The sequence below is a fragment of the Stegodyphus dumicola genome, chromosome 1, assembly GCF_044657685.1.
Source record: "Stegodyphus dumicola isolate Sdum_Otavi_A_Nest chromosome 1, ASM4465768v1".
In the NCBI taxonomy this organism is placed as follows: domain Eukaryota; kingdom Metazoa; phylum Arthropoda; class Arachnida; order Araneae; family Eresidae; genus Stegodyphus; species Stegodyphus dumicola.
In genome coordinates, this window is record NC_140768.1 from 70518930 (window position 1) to 70537533 (window position 18604).

Sequence of the window (18604 nt, forward strand, 5' to 3'; positions counted from 1 at the left end):
TATCCCTTCTAATTTCAGCTTGCAAATTTCCTGCCAGAGCATGTTTTTAGAATCGCGGTTAAATGCAAATGTAGGAAGAGCAGTACTTAAGTCGAAGTTCCACTGACTTCGTTAGAGAGCCAGAGATTCTGACTAGCGCGCGTTCGCCTTTTGGCTACACTCTCTCTAAGCTAGTACTACGCTCGGCCGTATTTCAGGCCCTTGATAGCTTCGCCGTTTAGTTAACATTTAGGAGCCAACTCCCGTAGAATTTTGATAGCTCCGGCTATATCTTTTAAGTTAAGCATTAGTTAAGTTTGATTTTCTTAGTACTCTTGAGTTCAAGCCCAAGTGGAGGCTTTTCTGTACGTCCTGAGAAAAGGGCCATCTGTTCATCCTTATTTTGAGCAATAAGTGGTAATTAACCCTGCTTGAGTATACGTTTCTGTTTCCTGAGCTAAAGCGATTATTCGCTTAACAGTTCTCAACGTTCCACACACGTAGCTGTAACTTCAAGGTTAGAACCTACTAATTTCGCGAAAGATTTTGAATTTAAGATTAAAATGAACGTTGTAGAAGAGAAAGATGTTTACCAAAAAGGAAGTAATAATGCATATGACTAGAACATTAAAGTAAACACGTTTAATTGAAATGTTTCCTTATAAACTGATCAAATTCTGGAAAAATATTCAGAGAGTTTTTGTACCTTGTATTGCATATACGTAGATTTTGTTCATCAAGTAACATGTTTGAGAAAAAGTTACTTAATGAGCAAAATAATGTTTTTTTTTTTTTTTTTTTTTTTTTTTTTTTAAATATGCTATTAATGTTACTTACTATCGAACATGTTACTAACGATTGAAGTCAGTTGTTGACATTCAAATGCAATGGAGGGTAATTTTAAATAACTCCAGAAAATGACTTTGTTCCGGAAGTCCAGCAAGTTTAAGTTAACTTAAAGTTCTAGATTGAATTTTAGAAAATATATTTTGAATTTGTTTTTGTAATTATAATAAGAAGAATTTGTTTTTGTAAGTATAATAAGAAGGGAAAATGTCCTTAATTCAAGGACTTATTCGACATTCGCGGACAAAAATCTGATATTCACAAAAATTTTAGAAAATTTACAGTAAAATTTGGCGGAACAACGTTAAAGATAATTTAGATAGAACGCATGTTGGTAAGTATTGGGAAAATTACTTCAGATATCCTTGATATGTGCCTAGGATTTAAATTCGAAATTCGCCGCACTTATTAAAGCGTATTTAATAATTTATAGCTGAAAAGAATATAATATTTAAGCTTCGTTCAGATTTGTATTTTATTTCTTTCAGTCTTTCAATTTTAGACAAATAAGATTGTTTCAGTACATTTTTGCTCGATTTATGTTTCGGTTTTCACTCAACATATTCTTTCTGTCTTTCAGGGAAGTGAGCGAACTCATGAAACGTTTGGATGCACAGACAAAAGAGGAAATGAGAAATCTGAGTAAAAAGCATAAAGACAAGAATGAATTATCCAGGTACATAATCTTTGTGAATGATTGTATTTTGAAACGTTTCTCATTTAAAGGTATAATACAGTTGCTGAAAATCCATGATTAGAGATGGTTTTAAAATAAACTTGTAACAGACCTATTTAAGTGTAATTGAACTATTTTATTCATGTCATGAACTGTAACCGAACTATTTTATTTAAACGCCATCTCGTGGCGATATGAAAAAACGTCAGTCGACCTCCAGCCGCCATGATGATAGCTTGCTATGTTATGTTATTCTCAATGTTTGATGTTCCATTTGGTATATGTTTCATTTTTATGTATATTTCTTTTGTTTGTAACCGTTCCTGTGTGCTCTGTTAATAAATCCTTTTAAAGCTAGCCGGCATTAGTGTCTATTGAGGAACGGCTACATCACATTGGCGCCCAACTAAATTTGAATCCAAAATGGCGCAACAAAATGTTTAGAATTTCTGTTTGGCTTTAACAAGCTCTTACTCCCGAATTTAACTTTTAGTTGCTGGAGATCGGCTCAGTTTCTTTTCAGGTGTGGACTACTGGTCAAATATTCTGGAAACCAATTCAGGAATTAAAATTGTCATACCGTGCTGCTAGCACATCGAATCATCAACTGGACAATTTCAACGGAAAAGATAAGTTTCGTTTACAATATCGTTTAATCTGAGTTTAAAGTTCTTTTAAACTGATTATTTATTATAAGCTGCTTCTTAAAGCAAATGTAAATTCTTTACTGAAATCTGATTTATTAATATTACATAAGAGTATTAAACGAAAGCAAACGGCTTTCTGTTAACCAAACGTTATTTCTTGAATTGTAATTTGTTATTTTAAAATGTTAATGCGCATAGTAAATTAATTTGTGAATAATATTGTTTCACTGAATACATGTTTTGATGTTAAAGTTTGAATATATTCATGGACGTTGTTCATTAGAATTTATTAGTTTCGATTCTGACATACAGCAGCAGATGTTTTCCCCCCGCGGAAATGTTTAGACTAGCGATGATTTATGATGTGTTTACGTCAAATCTTTTATTATTTTTATTTCCTTTGAGTGCTGTTGTTCCTTATTAAATGTTTTATTCTACATAAAATAAAATATTGTACTTGTTTATTTATCTTTCGACGAACATTTTGAGAAAATTATTATAGTATAATACTTTAAGAAAATACGATTGTTTTCCTTTAATGAATGTATGTCTTAAAAAATATTTCTTGAAGCGAAAGAAAATAATTATGAATAAAATCGAATGACTATTTAAATAAAGTAAAAGAGTTACTGTGTGTTGCTTAATCAGCTTAATATTTTGTTAAGATTAAGATTTCGAAGAATTCAGCTTAAATATAAAAGCTTATGGTAAGACATTTATGTATGTTTTGTATGTTTTGCTAAGTAGTAAACAATTTTTGAGCAATTTATTATATGTTATTTTCTTGATACAAGTTGAATTTATGAGTGCATTTTATGATATTTTTACGACTCCGAAATAATAAACTTTGTGAGTAGTATTGTTTACATTTATAAATACTATTTAATAGTGGTATATTAAATGTACGAGTAACATTGTTTACATTCATACATGCTCTTTAATAGAGGTATATACATTTTACTTAAAGGTATAATTATTAATTCTAAAATACTGTATTGTGAATAAAATCGAAATAACAACAAATTCAACTTCATCTTTTCCCTCCCCCCTGACCTCTCATATAATTATGGCTTACCTTGCCAAAGCACGAAAAGAGGATTTAAAAACTGTCGCTGCAGAACTGGGTTTCACTGTAAACGACACTATGCGAGTAATAAATCTTAAAGATCTTATTGTCAATTCTGACACTTATGATGAGGCTTTTACCAGGAATCTTCTGGAAACTTTAATCGAAACTAGAAAACAAAAACAATGTGAAAGCAACGATCTGGAGACACGTCAAAGAAAAGAACAAGAACTTTTATTAGAATTGGAACGTTTAAAATTAAACCTGGCAGCTGCTAGCTCAAACCCTAACTATGCCGCCTTTGCTTCAAATGCAGCTATTGGAACAAATATTCAACACCTAATCCCTAAATTTACAGGAACTTCTGACATTGCAACCTACCTGCAAATTTTTGAAAGACAATGTGAGAAAGTTAATATAAAACAAATAGATTACATCACTCATCTCCTACCTCTTCTGCCTATAGACATTTCGCAAATTATTTTAAGAGAACCAAAAGACAAATTAGAAGATTATTCTTACATCAAGAAGATTCTGCTACAAAGATTCAAATTAAATGCTGAATCATTTCGAATTAAACTTACTACACACCAAAAACACCCTGGGTCTTTATGGAAAGATTTTACTTACGAATTAAACAATTATCTTGAAGAGTGGCTTCATAGTCTCGATGTTACAGACTTTGAATCACTCAAAGACTTGGTCCTGACGGATCAGCTTAAAAGAAGAGTCAGTAGTGACGTTAAGGAACATTTTATTGATACTTGGGGAAAAATAAAGAGTTCATCTGAATTAGTACAGAAATTGGATGATTATGAAGCTGTACGTGTTAAAAATACGAACTATAAAACTCAACTTCCTGGCAGGCGAAACTATTCTTACAAACCGACTAATCCATCCAAACACAAAGTAGAAAATCGAACAAGTGACATACAGGAAACTCATAAAACCTTCTCAAATCGTGTTCAGCAACAAACAGAGGAAAGGTGACCTCCTTTAACATGCTATGGGTGCGGAAAAACTGGTTTTATCAAGTCTAAATGTCCAGACTGTAACCCCCCAAAGACTTCAAATTCATCAAATTTTGGCACTATCCAAATCCGATCCGGTTTATCTTCCACTCGGACTGCTGTATTTCCAATTAGTATTGGTGGTGTTTCCGGTACAGCTTTCGCCGACACTGGTGCTAGTCACTCAATTGCAAGTGAATCCCTCTATCATATTCTGCAGAAACAAGATGCAGTATTTGAAAAGACAACACTAGAGGTGTCTTTCGCTGATGGTTTGGTATCTGAAAAAGAGGTACTTCGCACCGAACAAATCATTCTTCTCGAAGGCAGAGAGTTCAAAACTCCGCTCCTTGTGTTGCCTGATGCCAAAAATAACTCGACTCTGTTAGGAACTGACTTTCTTCAAAAAGCTAAAATTGTTTTAAATCTTGCTGAAAATAAGTGGAACTTTTCTGATGAACCTCGAAGAAAATATAGCTTCGTGAAACCTCATCAATCCCAAGTACTGAAAGAAACCCCAGTTGTTGTAAACAACTGCCGACTACGAGAAAACGAAGGACAACAATTAACTACAGCCCAACGGCTTGCAACTGATGCATTGCTTAACAAATATCACACTGTCTTCAAAGTAGGGGGAGAAACCACTAATCAAAAGCCATCTGGCTTACTTCAAATTCCAGTCTATGCTCAACGTTTTGAAACCTTGTCAATTGATCTTTTCGGTCCCCTTCCTGAAACACCGCCTGGTGAAAAATGGATTTTTGTTGTGCAGGACTGTGCTACGAAGTGGACAGAACTATTTGCTTTAAAGGAAGCCACGGCCAGAGAATGTGCCACTATTCTTTTGGAGGAAGTCGCCCTTCGATTTGGGTTACCCAAGAAAATAATAAGTGATAATGGTACCCAGTTTACTAGTGCTGTTATGCAACAACTATGCTATATCTTGAACAATGATCAAAGTCTTACTCCTGTCTATCACCCACAATCTAACCCAGTTGAAAGGAAGAATAGAGATCTGAAACCACGTTTAGCAATACTTGTTGGTAACGACCATCAGTCATGGAAGGATAAGCTGCCATTAATAAGGTTTGCTTTGAATACAGCCAAATGTGATTCAACTGGACATTCTGCTTCTTTTCTTCAATTTGCACGAGAGTTACGAACCTTAGATGATGTAAAGCATGATATAAAAGCCGTAATTGAGAACGATAATTTTGTTCCCGAAATTACTCCATATTTGAAACGTTTTGCAAGAAATGTACAACAGGTACGAGAAAGAGTCGAATTGCATCAAGATAAACAGAAACATTATGCTGACAGAAAACGAAGAAAAAACACCGAAATTTGTTCCTGGAGATAAAGTTTGGGTCACTCTCCATCCAATCAGCAAAGGTCCACTGAAGAAAACTGCTAAATTCATGCCCAAGAGAGATGGTTCTTATGTGATAGTGACTAGAAGATCTCCAACCACTTATGATATTGCCGATCCTCATGAACCAGACAAAATTCTCGGCAAGTATCATGTTTCAGCCTTGAATCCATATCAAGATCGAAATAAGTTTCAAAACACAGCTCGTGTAACTCCAGTGGTTCCCTTAAAGAAAAGAGGACGCCCGAAACGTGTAATACCACCCGAATCTGCACCTGTTGCACAAGGTGCTGGTGACACTAAATTTCCTGCTTGTCAAACTGGAGCCCATCCATCTGATTCTCCGCCCGCTGCACAAAGTAGACAAATGTCAGTTCCTGACTTCTTGCCGAGACGTCTACGAAGTCAGAGGGGGAGGATGTAACAGACCTATTTAAGTGTAATTGAACTATTTTATTCATGTCATGAACTGTAACCGAACTATTTTATTTAAACGCCATCTCGTGGCGATATGAAAAAACGTCAGTCGACCTCCAGCCGCCATGATGATAGCTTGCTATGTTATGTTATTCTCAATGTTTGATGTTCCATTTGGTATATGTTTCATTTTTATGTATATTTCTTTTGTTTGTAACCGTTCCTGTGTGCTCTGTTAATAAATCCGTTTAAAGCTAGCCGGCATTAGTGTCTATTGAGGAACGGCTACATCACAAACTATGATTTCTTATTTGAAACTAATTAGAACAATTTTGTGTACTAGCTACATTATTTATGTTCATTCTATTTCTGTTAGCTTAGAAATAGTAGATATGTGGACTAAATTTCGCATATAATTATTCTAATCGATCGTCTTTCGTATTATACATTAAATATTTCTCATAAATGCGTCTGATATCTATTTTTGAGGTAGTATTTCCTCTTTTATCAACACCATTACCAACGGTGTGTCAAAGCTAACTGATAAGTTCTGAAAAATTAGTTTTTAAATTTTTGCTTGAATTTTAGAAGACTACTTAATTTTAAAAAAAAATTAATTGTTTTCATACACACTGATTCATTTAAATAAATAAGGACTAAATCTCAAAATGTTTGGAAATTAAAGTATTTTCCCCTGTAATAAACGCACATACACAAACATAACCATTTTAAATCTAAAAGTAGACAAAATTTAATCTTAAAAAGAAAATCCAATTTGAAACCTACAAAACTCATGGAAAACTGATAGAAACCTTGAAATCAGTTAACAGATCAAGAAAAGTAAGAGCAAAAAAGTATTTTCGAAGATTCAAGACAAGGCATGCATGCGATAGTTTTAAGGAAGAAATGCCTTCGTGGAGCATATTTTAAAAGGAATTAGCTCGTGTTTATGTTACAAATAGAAAATCACGAAAACTCCTATTTGCGGTTCACCAGGACCGAACTCTGACCGAACTGCCAGTGTTAAGTAGTCTTATCGCTCGGTCACTTCGGCAAAAGAATTCTCCGTACTGTAGGTTCATCACAGAGATATATGAACTATACAAAACTAAACACACGAGTTTGAAATTTAAAATTAACCAGAATTCAAATGTAGTTTAAAATAAGCTTTAGGACAAAAAACTAAAATTTTTGAGTTTATTAGACAAAAATTAGATTTTTTTAAAGTTTTCTATAAAGTTTATGTAAGTTTAAAACTTAGATTTGCTTAAATTAGTATACTGCATTTTAAGAGGGAAAATGTAATCTGATATTTATATTTTATTTATTTAATGTATGTTTTGGCGAGACATTATGAATGTATCTAGATTATATGCAGAATTCTGTCATTAATAACTAACAGCAAGGCTATTGAGAAAAAAGCCTGAATGGTACTAGAATAAAATTAATTCCTTTCTTTAAATGGATATTTTTCAGCATGTACGACGTTCAGGAAATACATCTGAGTTCAGACTACGTTTCACTAATACATAAAAAGGCAACCATTAAGAATAACAATTTTGTTACCTTTCCAAGAGCAAATTTCTTAGTTGTCTTTTCCCGTTGATAAATAGTGTCCAATAAATAGCTAGTATAAATAAGTTGAATCTTGTAGAATGGGTGGTTTTCTATGTTTTAAGAAATGTGCCATCGAAATACATTTTAATAAACGATAAATATGAAGTATTTACACAGAAAGATAATACCGGCCTTGCATGTATTTTACATTCGTTATATTGCTCTCACTTTCATACCTTCAGTACTGCTTGAATTATTAAATATATATTTTATTTAATGTGGTGTTAAAACTAATATAAATATATAATTTCTTTCTCTTAGAATTAAACGAGAATTACATCAAAAACTTATCGATACTGCGGTGGCTGAAAGGCAAAGGGTAAAGCTTATTTATTCTAAAGAGTTTTCTCATAACACCAGTTATACTTTGTAATAAATTTTATTTGTTTACGCATGCTTATTTTAATAAGATTACTTTGGCGAAGAACAAAAGATAAGTAATTAAAAGTTGAAAATTTTGTAATTCTGTTTTCAAACATGATTACATTTATTTTTTACAGTTCAGCAGCTTGTTGGAAAAGAAATTATCAGAATTGAATCGGCAGCATTCCAATATAAAAAACACGTTTGAAGATGAAAGGACACACGTAAGTGTTTAATAAAGTTATGTAAAATAATTTTAACATAGGATCCTTAGTTAAATTTTATATTTGAAAATATTTCTCGGTGCGTAATCCGATTTTAACGAAATATCTTTTATATTATTTTATTCCATTCAAATTCAACTGAATTTTTAATTTAATGCATGGTATATCTCTATCTCTATTCTTATTAATGACAATAACTTTTATTAATAATTACGTGTAATTTCTACTTTTCTTAATAATCAAACTTCTATTTTGTAGTTTATTAATTGTAATTTTTCATATTCTACAACAATCACATTATAAATTATGTTTTTCTTTTTGAAAATGAATTTTATTTGAAATTTTCTTTCTACATACATAGCTTTAGTTCACTCATATTTCACAAATTTCATTTAATGTCGTCATAGTTTCTGAATTTATATTTTTGTTGTCTTATTATTTATATTTTTGTTGTCTGGTATGGGTTGGTGCGCTATCTATGGAATATGCCTGAGCAGGAAGTTAAATGAATTAAACCTTTTTCTGACATGATTATGATCAGTCCGAATCGATAATTAACGTAATTTGTTTTTAAATTATTGCTTAGAAATCAATAATTTAACCCGACCTTTTATGTTTGCAAAATATGTTTGGGAAAAATTCGTGACAAATAACTTTGCCTTTTTTAAAATTGTGGGTCGTTTTCTTTTCGAAATAAAGAGAATTTCAGATGAAGAATTTTCCCCAGCTGTGAAATCGCATTAATAAGGATTACAAAAACATTAATTTAATTCATTCAAATTAATTCCTTTTTATTTAAATGCAATATGCAATCCAGTTTATATCGATTAAGTACATAATATTCATATCCAATTCATATCTAGATAAAGCCTAATAAAAAAACAGACAGAAAATCTCAAAAAGAGGGGAATGCAGATATTTGATATCAAGTTATCCGGATTATAAAAATACGTATCTACTTGGTGCTTTATGGGGAAGATGAGAATTAAGCATGTAGCAATTTAGGTTCAGGATATTTCCATATTCTTCCCAGAAGCATGCAGATTTTGAATATATACAAACATAAATATACCGGATATGTAAAATATGAATAGAAAACTAAAAGTCTGTTAAAGTTGCTGCAAGTGATATTTTTTATTTATTAAGTCTGTTAAAGTTGCTGCAAATAACATTTTTACTTATGAAATAATTGTAAACAAAATTTATTTGCGTGTAAAATTAGCATACTTGCTTTCATGTTCCCTTATCCTCCCGATTATCGCTCACAACAGATATTTTATACCGTAAATGTGGATCAGAATTACAATTCTGTTAAGAATTGCAGCTTAGTTTGTGGATATTGTTAATGAAACCGAAAGAATCTGAGCTAAATTATGACAAGAGCTAAAAAGTAGGAATAAAAATATTTTTGTAGTTTTGAAGTTCCATAGTTTTATACACATTTAAAACTTTATTTAAACTTTATTCAAATTGTAACACATAGTAAACAGCTTTATATATTCTGTAGCAAAATTGTTGTTAACTAGTGTGGTACATAAGTATTTTTTCCTTCGACTATATTCGACCAACAAAAACCTATCTCCAGATCGGATCCTTAAGTGCTAATAATGTATAAGCTTGTCATTATAATATATTCAGATATGAGTTTTGGTTTTATGAGACTCTCATTAATCCTTTAATCTTTAAAGAATTATATAACAATAATTTATCTACTTGCTCCTCATTTATGCTCACACGTGGTGCGTTTTACACCATATTTTGGCGAGAGGAGTGGGGTCTCATCAAAAGCTCCTCTGAAAGAAAATATGTCTCGCTTGACGCAGCGACCTGTTAATCTGAGAGAGCCGTACTTTTTATAACACACCCACGAAGAGTGTGGAGTGGAGCCTGTAAATCGGATGAATGAGTAGTTGTCAAACTGCCGGGCTTTCGACACCGGCCACTCTGTGGATTAACAGAATTAATGGGGTTCTAGGCAGTTGTCTTATTCCTACAGGCAGAGCTAGATTAACCATTAAACAAAATAAGCACGTGTTTAGAGAATCAAGGAAAAGGGACATTATAAAAAGGTACGTAGGAACTGGAAAAAAAGGGAGCACCAATGAACTTCCATTGCCAATTTTACCATGTCATGTTTGGTGCACTTGTAAATAAATGTATGTGGAAGCACTAAAATCTTTTAAATGCTTAGGACCTCTAAAAGCCTTAATCAGGCTCTGCTTACAAGTTACAGGACCCTCTGGTTTACACCCCAGAGCCGAGAGTGATAGTGTATAAATCTCATCTAAAACAATAAATGGCCCCGAGGAGCAGGAGGGCTATAAATTAATTGCTGTTTCTCTATTTTTCAGTTGCATTATAAAAATATAATTAGAATTAAGGACTTTTCTTCGAGGAAATGGCATGCAACGCAGCATTTTCAAAATTACGGATCCTGCATTAAAAACAGCCAGCCTTAATAAAAGGCAGATAGCCGTTGTGTGCTTTGCTATAATCAACTGGCCCAAACCAACCTCAATGAACTGGGTATATAATCATTAGCGATGTATGTTCCTCCTAGATTTCTGCCGAAATGATTGGTGCAAGTTTGAATATGCTATATCAGTCACTCGTATCTGTTGATGATCCAACTAAATAAAGAACGGGCTTTTCCTGAAACTTCTACCGGAAAGACTAGTACAACTTTGGCAGGATTTCTGCCAACTTTCATAGTCGACCAGAGAGTGCGTAAATACTGCCATGTATTTTTTGGATACATATTGTAGTGCCTAACTTATTAACGACTAGGCAGTGCAGTTTGATTTTTATTTTCCGGTTAGTAAATTTTCATCTTTACTTTTCTATTTTCGCTCTTTCTAATTTTAGGCCCAAGAAAGATTAAGATTAGAATACGAAGAAAAGTGCAACAAGGTGACAAAAGAGTTCGAGAAAAATTCCTCTATATTTCTCACGCCGCCAGAAGTAGCAGAAAGTACGAAATTATGAGGTTTTTAAAGGTAAGTTACTTTCATCTGAAAAAAATAATAATAAAGATTTGTAGTTGATTCTTGCTGTTTCATGCATCATGCATGATTCTTAATACGTCTGAAAACTAATTTTCTAGTTATTTCTCATTTAACAATTAGATAAGTTCTGAAACTGGTATATATTCATCATCATAGTCACTATTCAGAACGCAGTGACACTATTCTTTAGCTATAACTTTAGATTTTGCAGATAATATATGTAGTATCAGTTGCTGCAACTGTAGATAGGAGCCCAAACTGCTCTAGTCAACGGCGAACGAACTAATATCACAATATCACCAATCTACTAAGTCCTGCATCTTCGAATATAAAAAAGTTATAACACCGTTATGCACATCCGCGAATTTATTCCACGAAAACTTTTAACTAAACAGATGTTAAAGGTGTTTTATAGGCATTCTGTAATTATTTTAATTATGTCGAAAACCGTATTTACACGGTTTTTTTCCCATTTTCGTATCAATTTTAATTATTCAAAACTGGTAGGGAAAAATTACTCTGTGTATATTATTTCTGAAAAGACGATTTGAAAGATAAATATACCACATTCAAAAGATTCATAAAGATACAATAATATTCGTATATTACGTATTTTGAAGGATTTTCGTTTTACTTACACAAAATAATTTCCTGTTTGTGCATACATTTTACATCATTGCCCTAAATCAGAAGTTTCAGAGTCATATGATAAAAATATTAGGGATAAATTTACGGAAGAGGTTAAGAACAGAAATAGGCAAGTAAATATTGTATTTACAAAATTTACTTGAATCTTTACTAAAATTTTAATCCTTATTTTTCTAGGAAAACGCCAGTTGTAGATGAGATTTTTAATCACTTGCAAAGTGAAAGAGGAGGAGTTCTGTTTGTGAAAAACGGATGTTCTGTTCTAGAATCTCTCGTCTAGTTATATCTCCCATCGTCAACATGTGTGGAGACGACGGTTTTGAAAGCTCCACGCAGCTAAAGCATCTCTCTAGGAATGAATAAGCGTCTGCCTTGAATCACTTTTCTCTACAGTTTCCATTTGTATTTGACTTCACCACGTCTGTTTACGTGTCTGTAATTAACCGCAACTACGATCACTATTCCATTCCCGATCTTTTTCTAGTCTGGGAGAAGCATCACCACTCCTTTTAATAAATAATTTGTGTTCTCAAATAAAACGTATATCTAAAAATTTGTGCTTGATTTGACATTTTTCATTGTTCCTATTTATATTAAGAAAGGAACTTTTATGAGAGAAATAATTATTTGTGAAATATGTATTCTTGTGTATCGTGATTATTCATTAATAACTGTTCATTGGTATTTCACTGCTGTTCATGTTTCATTGATAGCAATTTTTAGTGCTGACATTTTTCAGCAGTATCAAACAATTGAATTTATTAATTTTTAAGGTAAGGGAAAATATTTGAATTATTTTAATGTCCTATTTTAATGTCTAAATGCCGTATAAAGAAGGATCTGAGAAATTTCAATTGTCGCTTTTTCAGTTTTATGAAATTTTATTTGAAAATATTTTGTATGTTTCTAAAATGTATTTTGTAAAAGGTTAGAAGATATAAGATTACTTGCGAAGCAACTGGCTAGCCCTTTGGCAAAAATAAGAATGTAAGATTTTCGAATATATAACATATGATAGATCAAATTTGATTTAAATTATCAAAGATAATTTTAACGATGGACATTGTAATTAAAATAATATTTTTTTATAATTTGTGCTGAATTAAGCTGTGTAAAAGAATTTTGGGGATTTTTGGGTTATACCTTGAAAATGTTACAGAAATCCTGAAATTTAGTTTTAAAACAAAAGTACATTTTTTTTCTTACGCTTTTATAAGATTTATTGCAACGGAAATCCATGAAATGCGTTTTAAGTGTTCTACAATATCTTCAATTTTTCTCTAAAAACATATCCAAGTATAAGAAATACATAGAAATTTCAATAGATAAAGTGCAACTCTATAACTTACAATGAATTTATAATAATTTGCTTTATTTATTTAAACAGCTATAAGAAATAAGTCTTGTTTTGATGTATTAAAACATTTGTTGCTATAAATTGCATTTAAATTTCGACGATTTGTTTTCTCAGGTCCTGTATTTCAAACTGTATGATTTTATCCCACAGAAAATGAAAATCGCTTTAGACATTGCTGATAATTCTACTCGTCCAAATTGCAGAACTGTTTCTGCTTTTTCCTCTGAAAATGAATATATTTCCCTACAGTATTTTATGTGACTTTAATGGGATTTTGTTTTTTACATTTTATACTTTTTATGTGTTTCTAAACTTATAAGTTATTTACTTTTTTTAATTTACTTTACTAAATATCTTTCTTTCCTTTATATAATTTTATTGTAGAAAAATCTAAGTTTTTTAATTTTGTCTTTCGTAATTTGACTACATTCTTTTACAAATTTTATATTTCGCATTTTAAATTTAAAAAAAATTAAGTTGTTTTAATGTAAATTATGGACACTTATCCTCTTCTTTTTGTTAAATTCATGCTCATTTCTCGTAAAATTACCACACGCTAAACAGCCGTTCAACCAAAAGTGTGAAGGCTGACGCTCTGTATAAATACTGTTGTTTACTTCTCATCAATATTTCTTCGAGGATGCTCTTTTCATTCATGTTTCGAAGGATCTTTTTTTCAAGCGTACTTCTGTTGTACGTCCCACTGCAGCTCAATGTTTTGTGTGTTTAAATGTCTCGCCTCGACAATAGGTTTGAAATTCTGAAATATACAAAGATGAAATTTCGAAAGGAATTTATATCTCTCGAGTTTAAAATCACTTTTGGGAAATGTATTCTGTGATAATTATTGAAATTCGTAATTTATATAAAATATGTATAAAACTATTAACCTTTGTTCTCTTTTATAGTAGAGCGTCGCTTACCGAACGAGTATTAGGCTGGGTAATTAGAATTATTATTTCATTTAAGTTTATGTAATACACATGCGCGTGCTTTATCAAAAATGTCGGCCACGGTATGTTCGACTTTGACAGTCATTCCTCACCTATATATATCGTGATTTTTTAAAGCGTCACTAAATTATGTTTTGTATGTGTGTTGATTTTTAAATCAAGCTTAAATGGAGGTAAAATGTTTTTGTTCTATAAAAAATATTCTCCATTGACAAAAATTTGTCGAATTTTCAAAATTAAATCGCACAGTGATCGAAACTAAACTAAAATGAAAAAGTGGTCTCATATCACAGTAAAAAATCATGTAATCTTTATATAAAAGGTTGGAAAACCCAACTTCCAGTGTTTTTAATACCAAATCATTTGGAATGAAATTTAGATAACTATTTAATCAAAATATCTAGATTTCGTTCAAAATATTTTGGTTATTTGTTTTACTTGATTACGACAAAGCACACGCAATCTATCTGCCTAAGACCAGGGATTCCTTCTTGGAGGTCTTCCTAAGGAAAACTCTTGTATACACGTTACACATGGGGAAAACCACAAAAAACGTTCATGCGGCCGTTCGTTGAGGGATCCGAACCATGGACCGAACTACCAGTGTTCAGCGACTTTACCGCTTGGCTACTGGAGGGCAAAACAATATTATGGTATTTATTCAGAACATTTGCTATGAATCTAGACATCTAGTTAATTTAAGGTTTGGTCAGTCAACAAAATCATTTTTAGCGTTGTAATTAAATAGCCTTAATATTTATTTCCTATTTGTTAGTTTATTATTATTATCAAATATAAAAAAAGAAAGCTTATTAATCTTCGAAAATTTAATATTAATCATTTGAAAACTTTTGCATCTGTTTAAAACTGCTGTCTATTAAAAACTTAGAGAAATGTTAATATTTAGATTCGAATTTTTATAATAAGAAAGAAGATATATATCAAGAAGCAGAAGACATATCTTTCTTATTATAAAAGAAAAATTTCAGCAAAAGCATTATCGTATCCTTTCCTTTATGCAGAGTGCATTTAGGGCCCTATGCTAAGCAAAGGAGACAATAATTAACTTAAATGTTTATGTTGGCCAAACGGCGAAGCCTAATAAAAGTATTTTTAATTGCTCTTACTCTAAATCTCATGATATTCTACTAATTTGTTAAATACTGCAGAGCTTTATACTTAATTTTTTTAATATACGAAATTCGTAAAATTATGGAAAAATTCCTCATTTATAAATTCCAGTTAATTATGTGGTGTTTTTCCCTCATTACTGAAAGGCTTTTCATTAAACCAATTCATAATGGATATTATACAATATAACATCCAAAAGTAACAAGTTATACAAGTAATAAAAAAGCATTTCGATTTAAGTAACTCAAAGTTCTTTCCTGTTAATGTTTCAGGAAGCTAGTTAATGAATGTTTCAAGCAGCATGTCGGTTAACTACCTCAGAGAATAATGCTGGGTATCGATTAATTATGCTCATTTTCCCTTTTTTTTTTCAACTACTTCTCTAGTATTGATCACGGAGGAAGAATCGTGCCTCATAAAATTTAAAAAGCTGCTGTGCTAGAAGCTGCTACTTTTCTACCAAAAATTCATTCTTTCTTACATTGAACAAAATTTGAAATATTTATATCATGAGAAACAACTAAGCAAATTATATCCCAAATTTATTAAGTTTAAAAGAAAAGTATTAAATAGAAATATAACGTAACATATAATTTCTTTCGTAACACTAAGCAAAAACTACTATAATGTATAAAAATACATAAGAATATGGCAAGATGAATTTTATTTCTGCTGTGTCATTTATTGTGATTTAATCGTTTAATTTGTACTTGGTTTAATTTACTGTTCGATTAAACGACGTTCTACTTCATTTGAAATTTCATTCCTGGTTTTTTGATACATGAAAAAGTACTTTATTTATGATACTTGTTATTTAATATGATTATATCATTTGCTTAGCTTTCATAATTGTTCCTGAAACTTGTAAATATACGATGATTGTAATATATAATTTTTATATATGACTCAATTTTCATTCTAAGAGAAAATGTTAGTTATTTGTGATACTAAACTGTTGAATGTAAAATTTTGTCGGAACTCTAAAATTAGTTCCAGTTTGGAGATATATTTTTAGAAATTCTTCATGGAATACAATCAAACGTCTGTGCTAGGATAATTAAAGGCTCAAAATGCCTAAACGTTTTGCCTTTAACTTTTCGATTCTTCCAGACTCAAAAACTCTATGTTATTAGAGCTTTCTCTGAACGTGTACATATAAATATATGCTGAAACTATAAGTATACTTGTTAAAGTTTAGAAAAATACTCTTTATTCTTCAAAAATTGGCATTTTGAAAAAAAATAACGTCAGTTATTACTGATCGTTAATATTGAAGCCACTTAAATTAATACTGCTGTAGTAAATGGGAAAGTTTTAATTTAAACGTCTGTGAACGTAATCTTTTAAAAGTTTCCTCTTTCTTTCAGTTGTGATATTTATAAAGAGACAAAACATTTAGACGAAAAAGAAGTTTAATATATATTTTTTAAATTTTGCTGTAAATATCTTAGAAGGCATCAAAAGTATTCTTACTCGTAAAATGCAATTTTTAAACACACAGCAAATTTAAAAAATGCGTGATTTTTAACATAACTCATCATAAAATGTAATGAGTGTTGAGTTCATAAAGTATTTAAAGTTGCATTTGTACTGGGTTCCAACAAGGCAGCATCTGATTATAGTTTTGCATTTATTTAAAAAGTATATATAGTATATAGTAGATACGTTACTCTAGAAATCAAGCGGTTGCACAAGGCAAAATTTTAATATTGTATTTTATTACCTTCAGACATATTTTCTGCTTACATTCATACAAAAACATATATGAAAATGTACGAAAATAGCATTACTCTCGTGAGAGATACATCGTTATTTTCAAAACCACACATAATAATATAATTCTGTCTGAAATTCCTCACCTAAATCTGCTTTTGCATCAGATTTCAAAGGCAGGATACAGAAGGATAACAAAGACTAATTATGTGAGGCAAGATATGGAAAAGGTATTTGAAAGTAGGTTCATGGGTCAACTTTCGGTACTACTTTTTGGTAGACGGTTGCACGGATTTGGCGATTTACGTTGGCGCAATTGTTGTCACGGTTTTTACATTCGTCAGCCTCTTGGAAGACGCTGTTTTTACGTATTTTGCGTATAGTAAAGTATTCGAAACTTTTTAAAAAATATATCCTTAAAAATAATGGATTAATTTTTTGTTGAAAACGCCGTTTTTTATGATAGCAGGGGAATGTAAATAAATGCATTTACTACAAATTAAAAACATCATACCAACGTTTAAAAGAATTAAAATATTACTTAAATTCAAATACTTTAAAATAAGTTTTATAGGATATAATTATTTAACATTAAAACATATGGAGAAATAAGTATAATGCTTAAAACATTAGATTTAATTTATAGATATTAAAACCACTTTTAAAGTAGGGTGACGTCATTCATTACATCATCCACAACATAAATTATATAAAATATCATAAACAATACAATTTTTATTTCAAATAAAAATAAAAAATTAATTTAATATTTAGAAGTCATAAAAAATATTTAAAACAGGGAATTTATGCATAATAAAACGCATTATTTATATAAAATGACAACAAAGTATCGATTACAATAAATAACTTGTCTAGCAATGGGTTTAACGATAAGTCGTATCTCTCGCCAAAATCCGTGCAACCGTCTTCCAAAGTAGCACCCAACTTTCTTTCCATGTTCATAAATAAGTAAAATTTTGAAATAAAATTAAATTTCTTATCAAATATTCTTTCTACTTTTTGCGTATGCTGTTTATTGCTTCCCGATTGAGAAATGTTAATATTTAGATTCGAATTTTCATAAAATATGGCATTATTAACTATCAAAATCTAGTTCTATCCAATAAATAGATATCTATTTCACTTATACTGAAATATAAAAATACTTTACATTTTCCCTTTTTTTTTTTTTTTTTTTTTTTTTTTTTTTTTTTTCCAAATTAAAGTATTACGTTTTTAACTGATTATTTTAGAACTAAAGAGTATTTGACAAATAAAATAAAAAATAAAATAAAAATAAATACCTTTGCCGGGTACAAATAGGTAGCATATGAATGTTCATTTGTAAACTAATATATATTTAAAATTGAGTTTCGCTTTCATTTCTGCGGAAAACTATGCAAACTTTTGTTTTTCTTTCCATCTTACAAATGACTACTCACATGTGCATTATAATGTTTTGTACTACAAAGTTGTATGGTTATCAGTAAATGCTTCGCAATAACCAGCTCCTTATCACTATATCTTTATGACATGTAACAAAACTTACGAAGTTTATCCTTTCGCCTAATAGTAACAACTTG

General features: G+C 30.8%; 1 protein-coding gene across 2 annotated transcripts in view; it reads left to right on the forward strand.

Annotated features, from left to right (window-relative positions):
- The window catches only part of LOC118189843 (1-phosphatidylinositol 4,5-bisphosphate phosphodiesterase classes I and II-like), a 783373-nt gene extending 765179 nt beyond the window's left edge, over positions 1 to 18194 (forward strand). The window contains exons 31-35 of one of the 2 annotated variants that reach the window (XM_085816200.1): positions 1406 to 1501; positions 7889 to 7946; positions 8128 to 8214; positions 11080 to 11210; positions 12045 to 18194. In XM_085816200.1, the coding sequence (XP_085672326.1) occupies positions 1406 to 1501; positions 7889 to 7946; positions 8128 to 8214; positions 11080 to 11199 (361 nt within the window). In that variant the 3' untranslated portion in view covers positions 11200 to 11210; positions 12045 to 18194. Of the gene's footprint in view, positions 1 to 1405; positions 1859 to 7888; positions 7947 to 8127; positions 8215 to 11079; positions 11211 to 12044 lie in introns of those variants that run through there. The other variant, XM_085816205.1, reaches the window with a different exon arrangement.
- Positions 18195 to 18604: the final 410 nt, after the last annotated feature.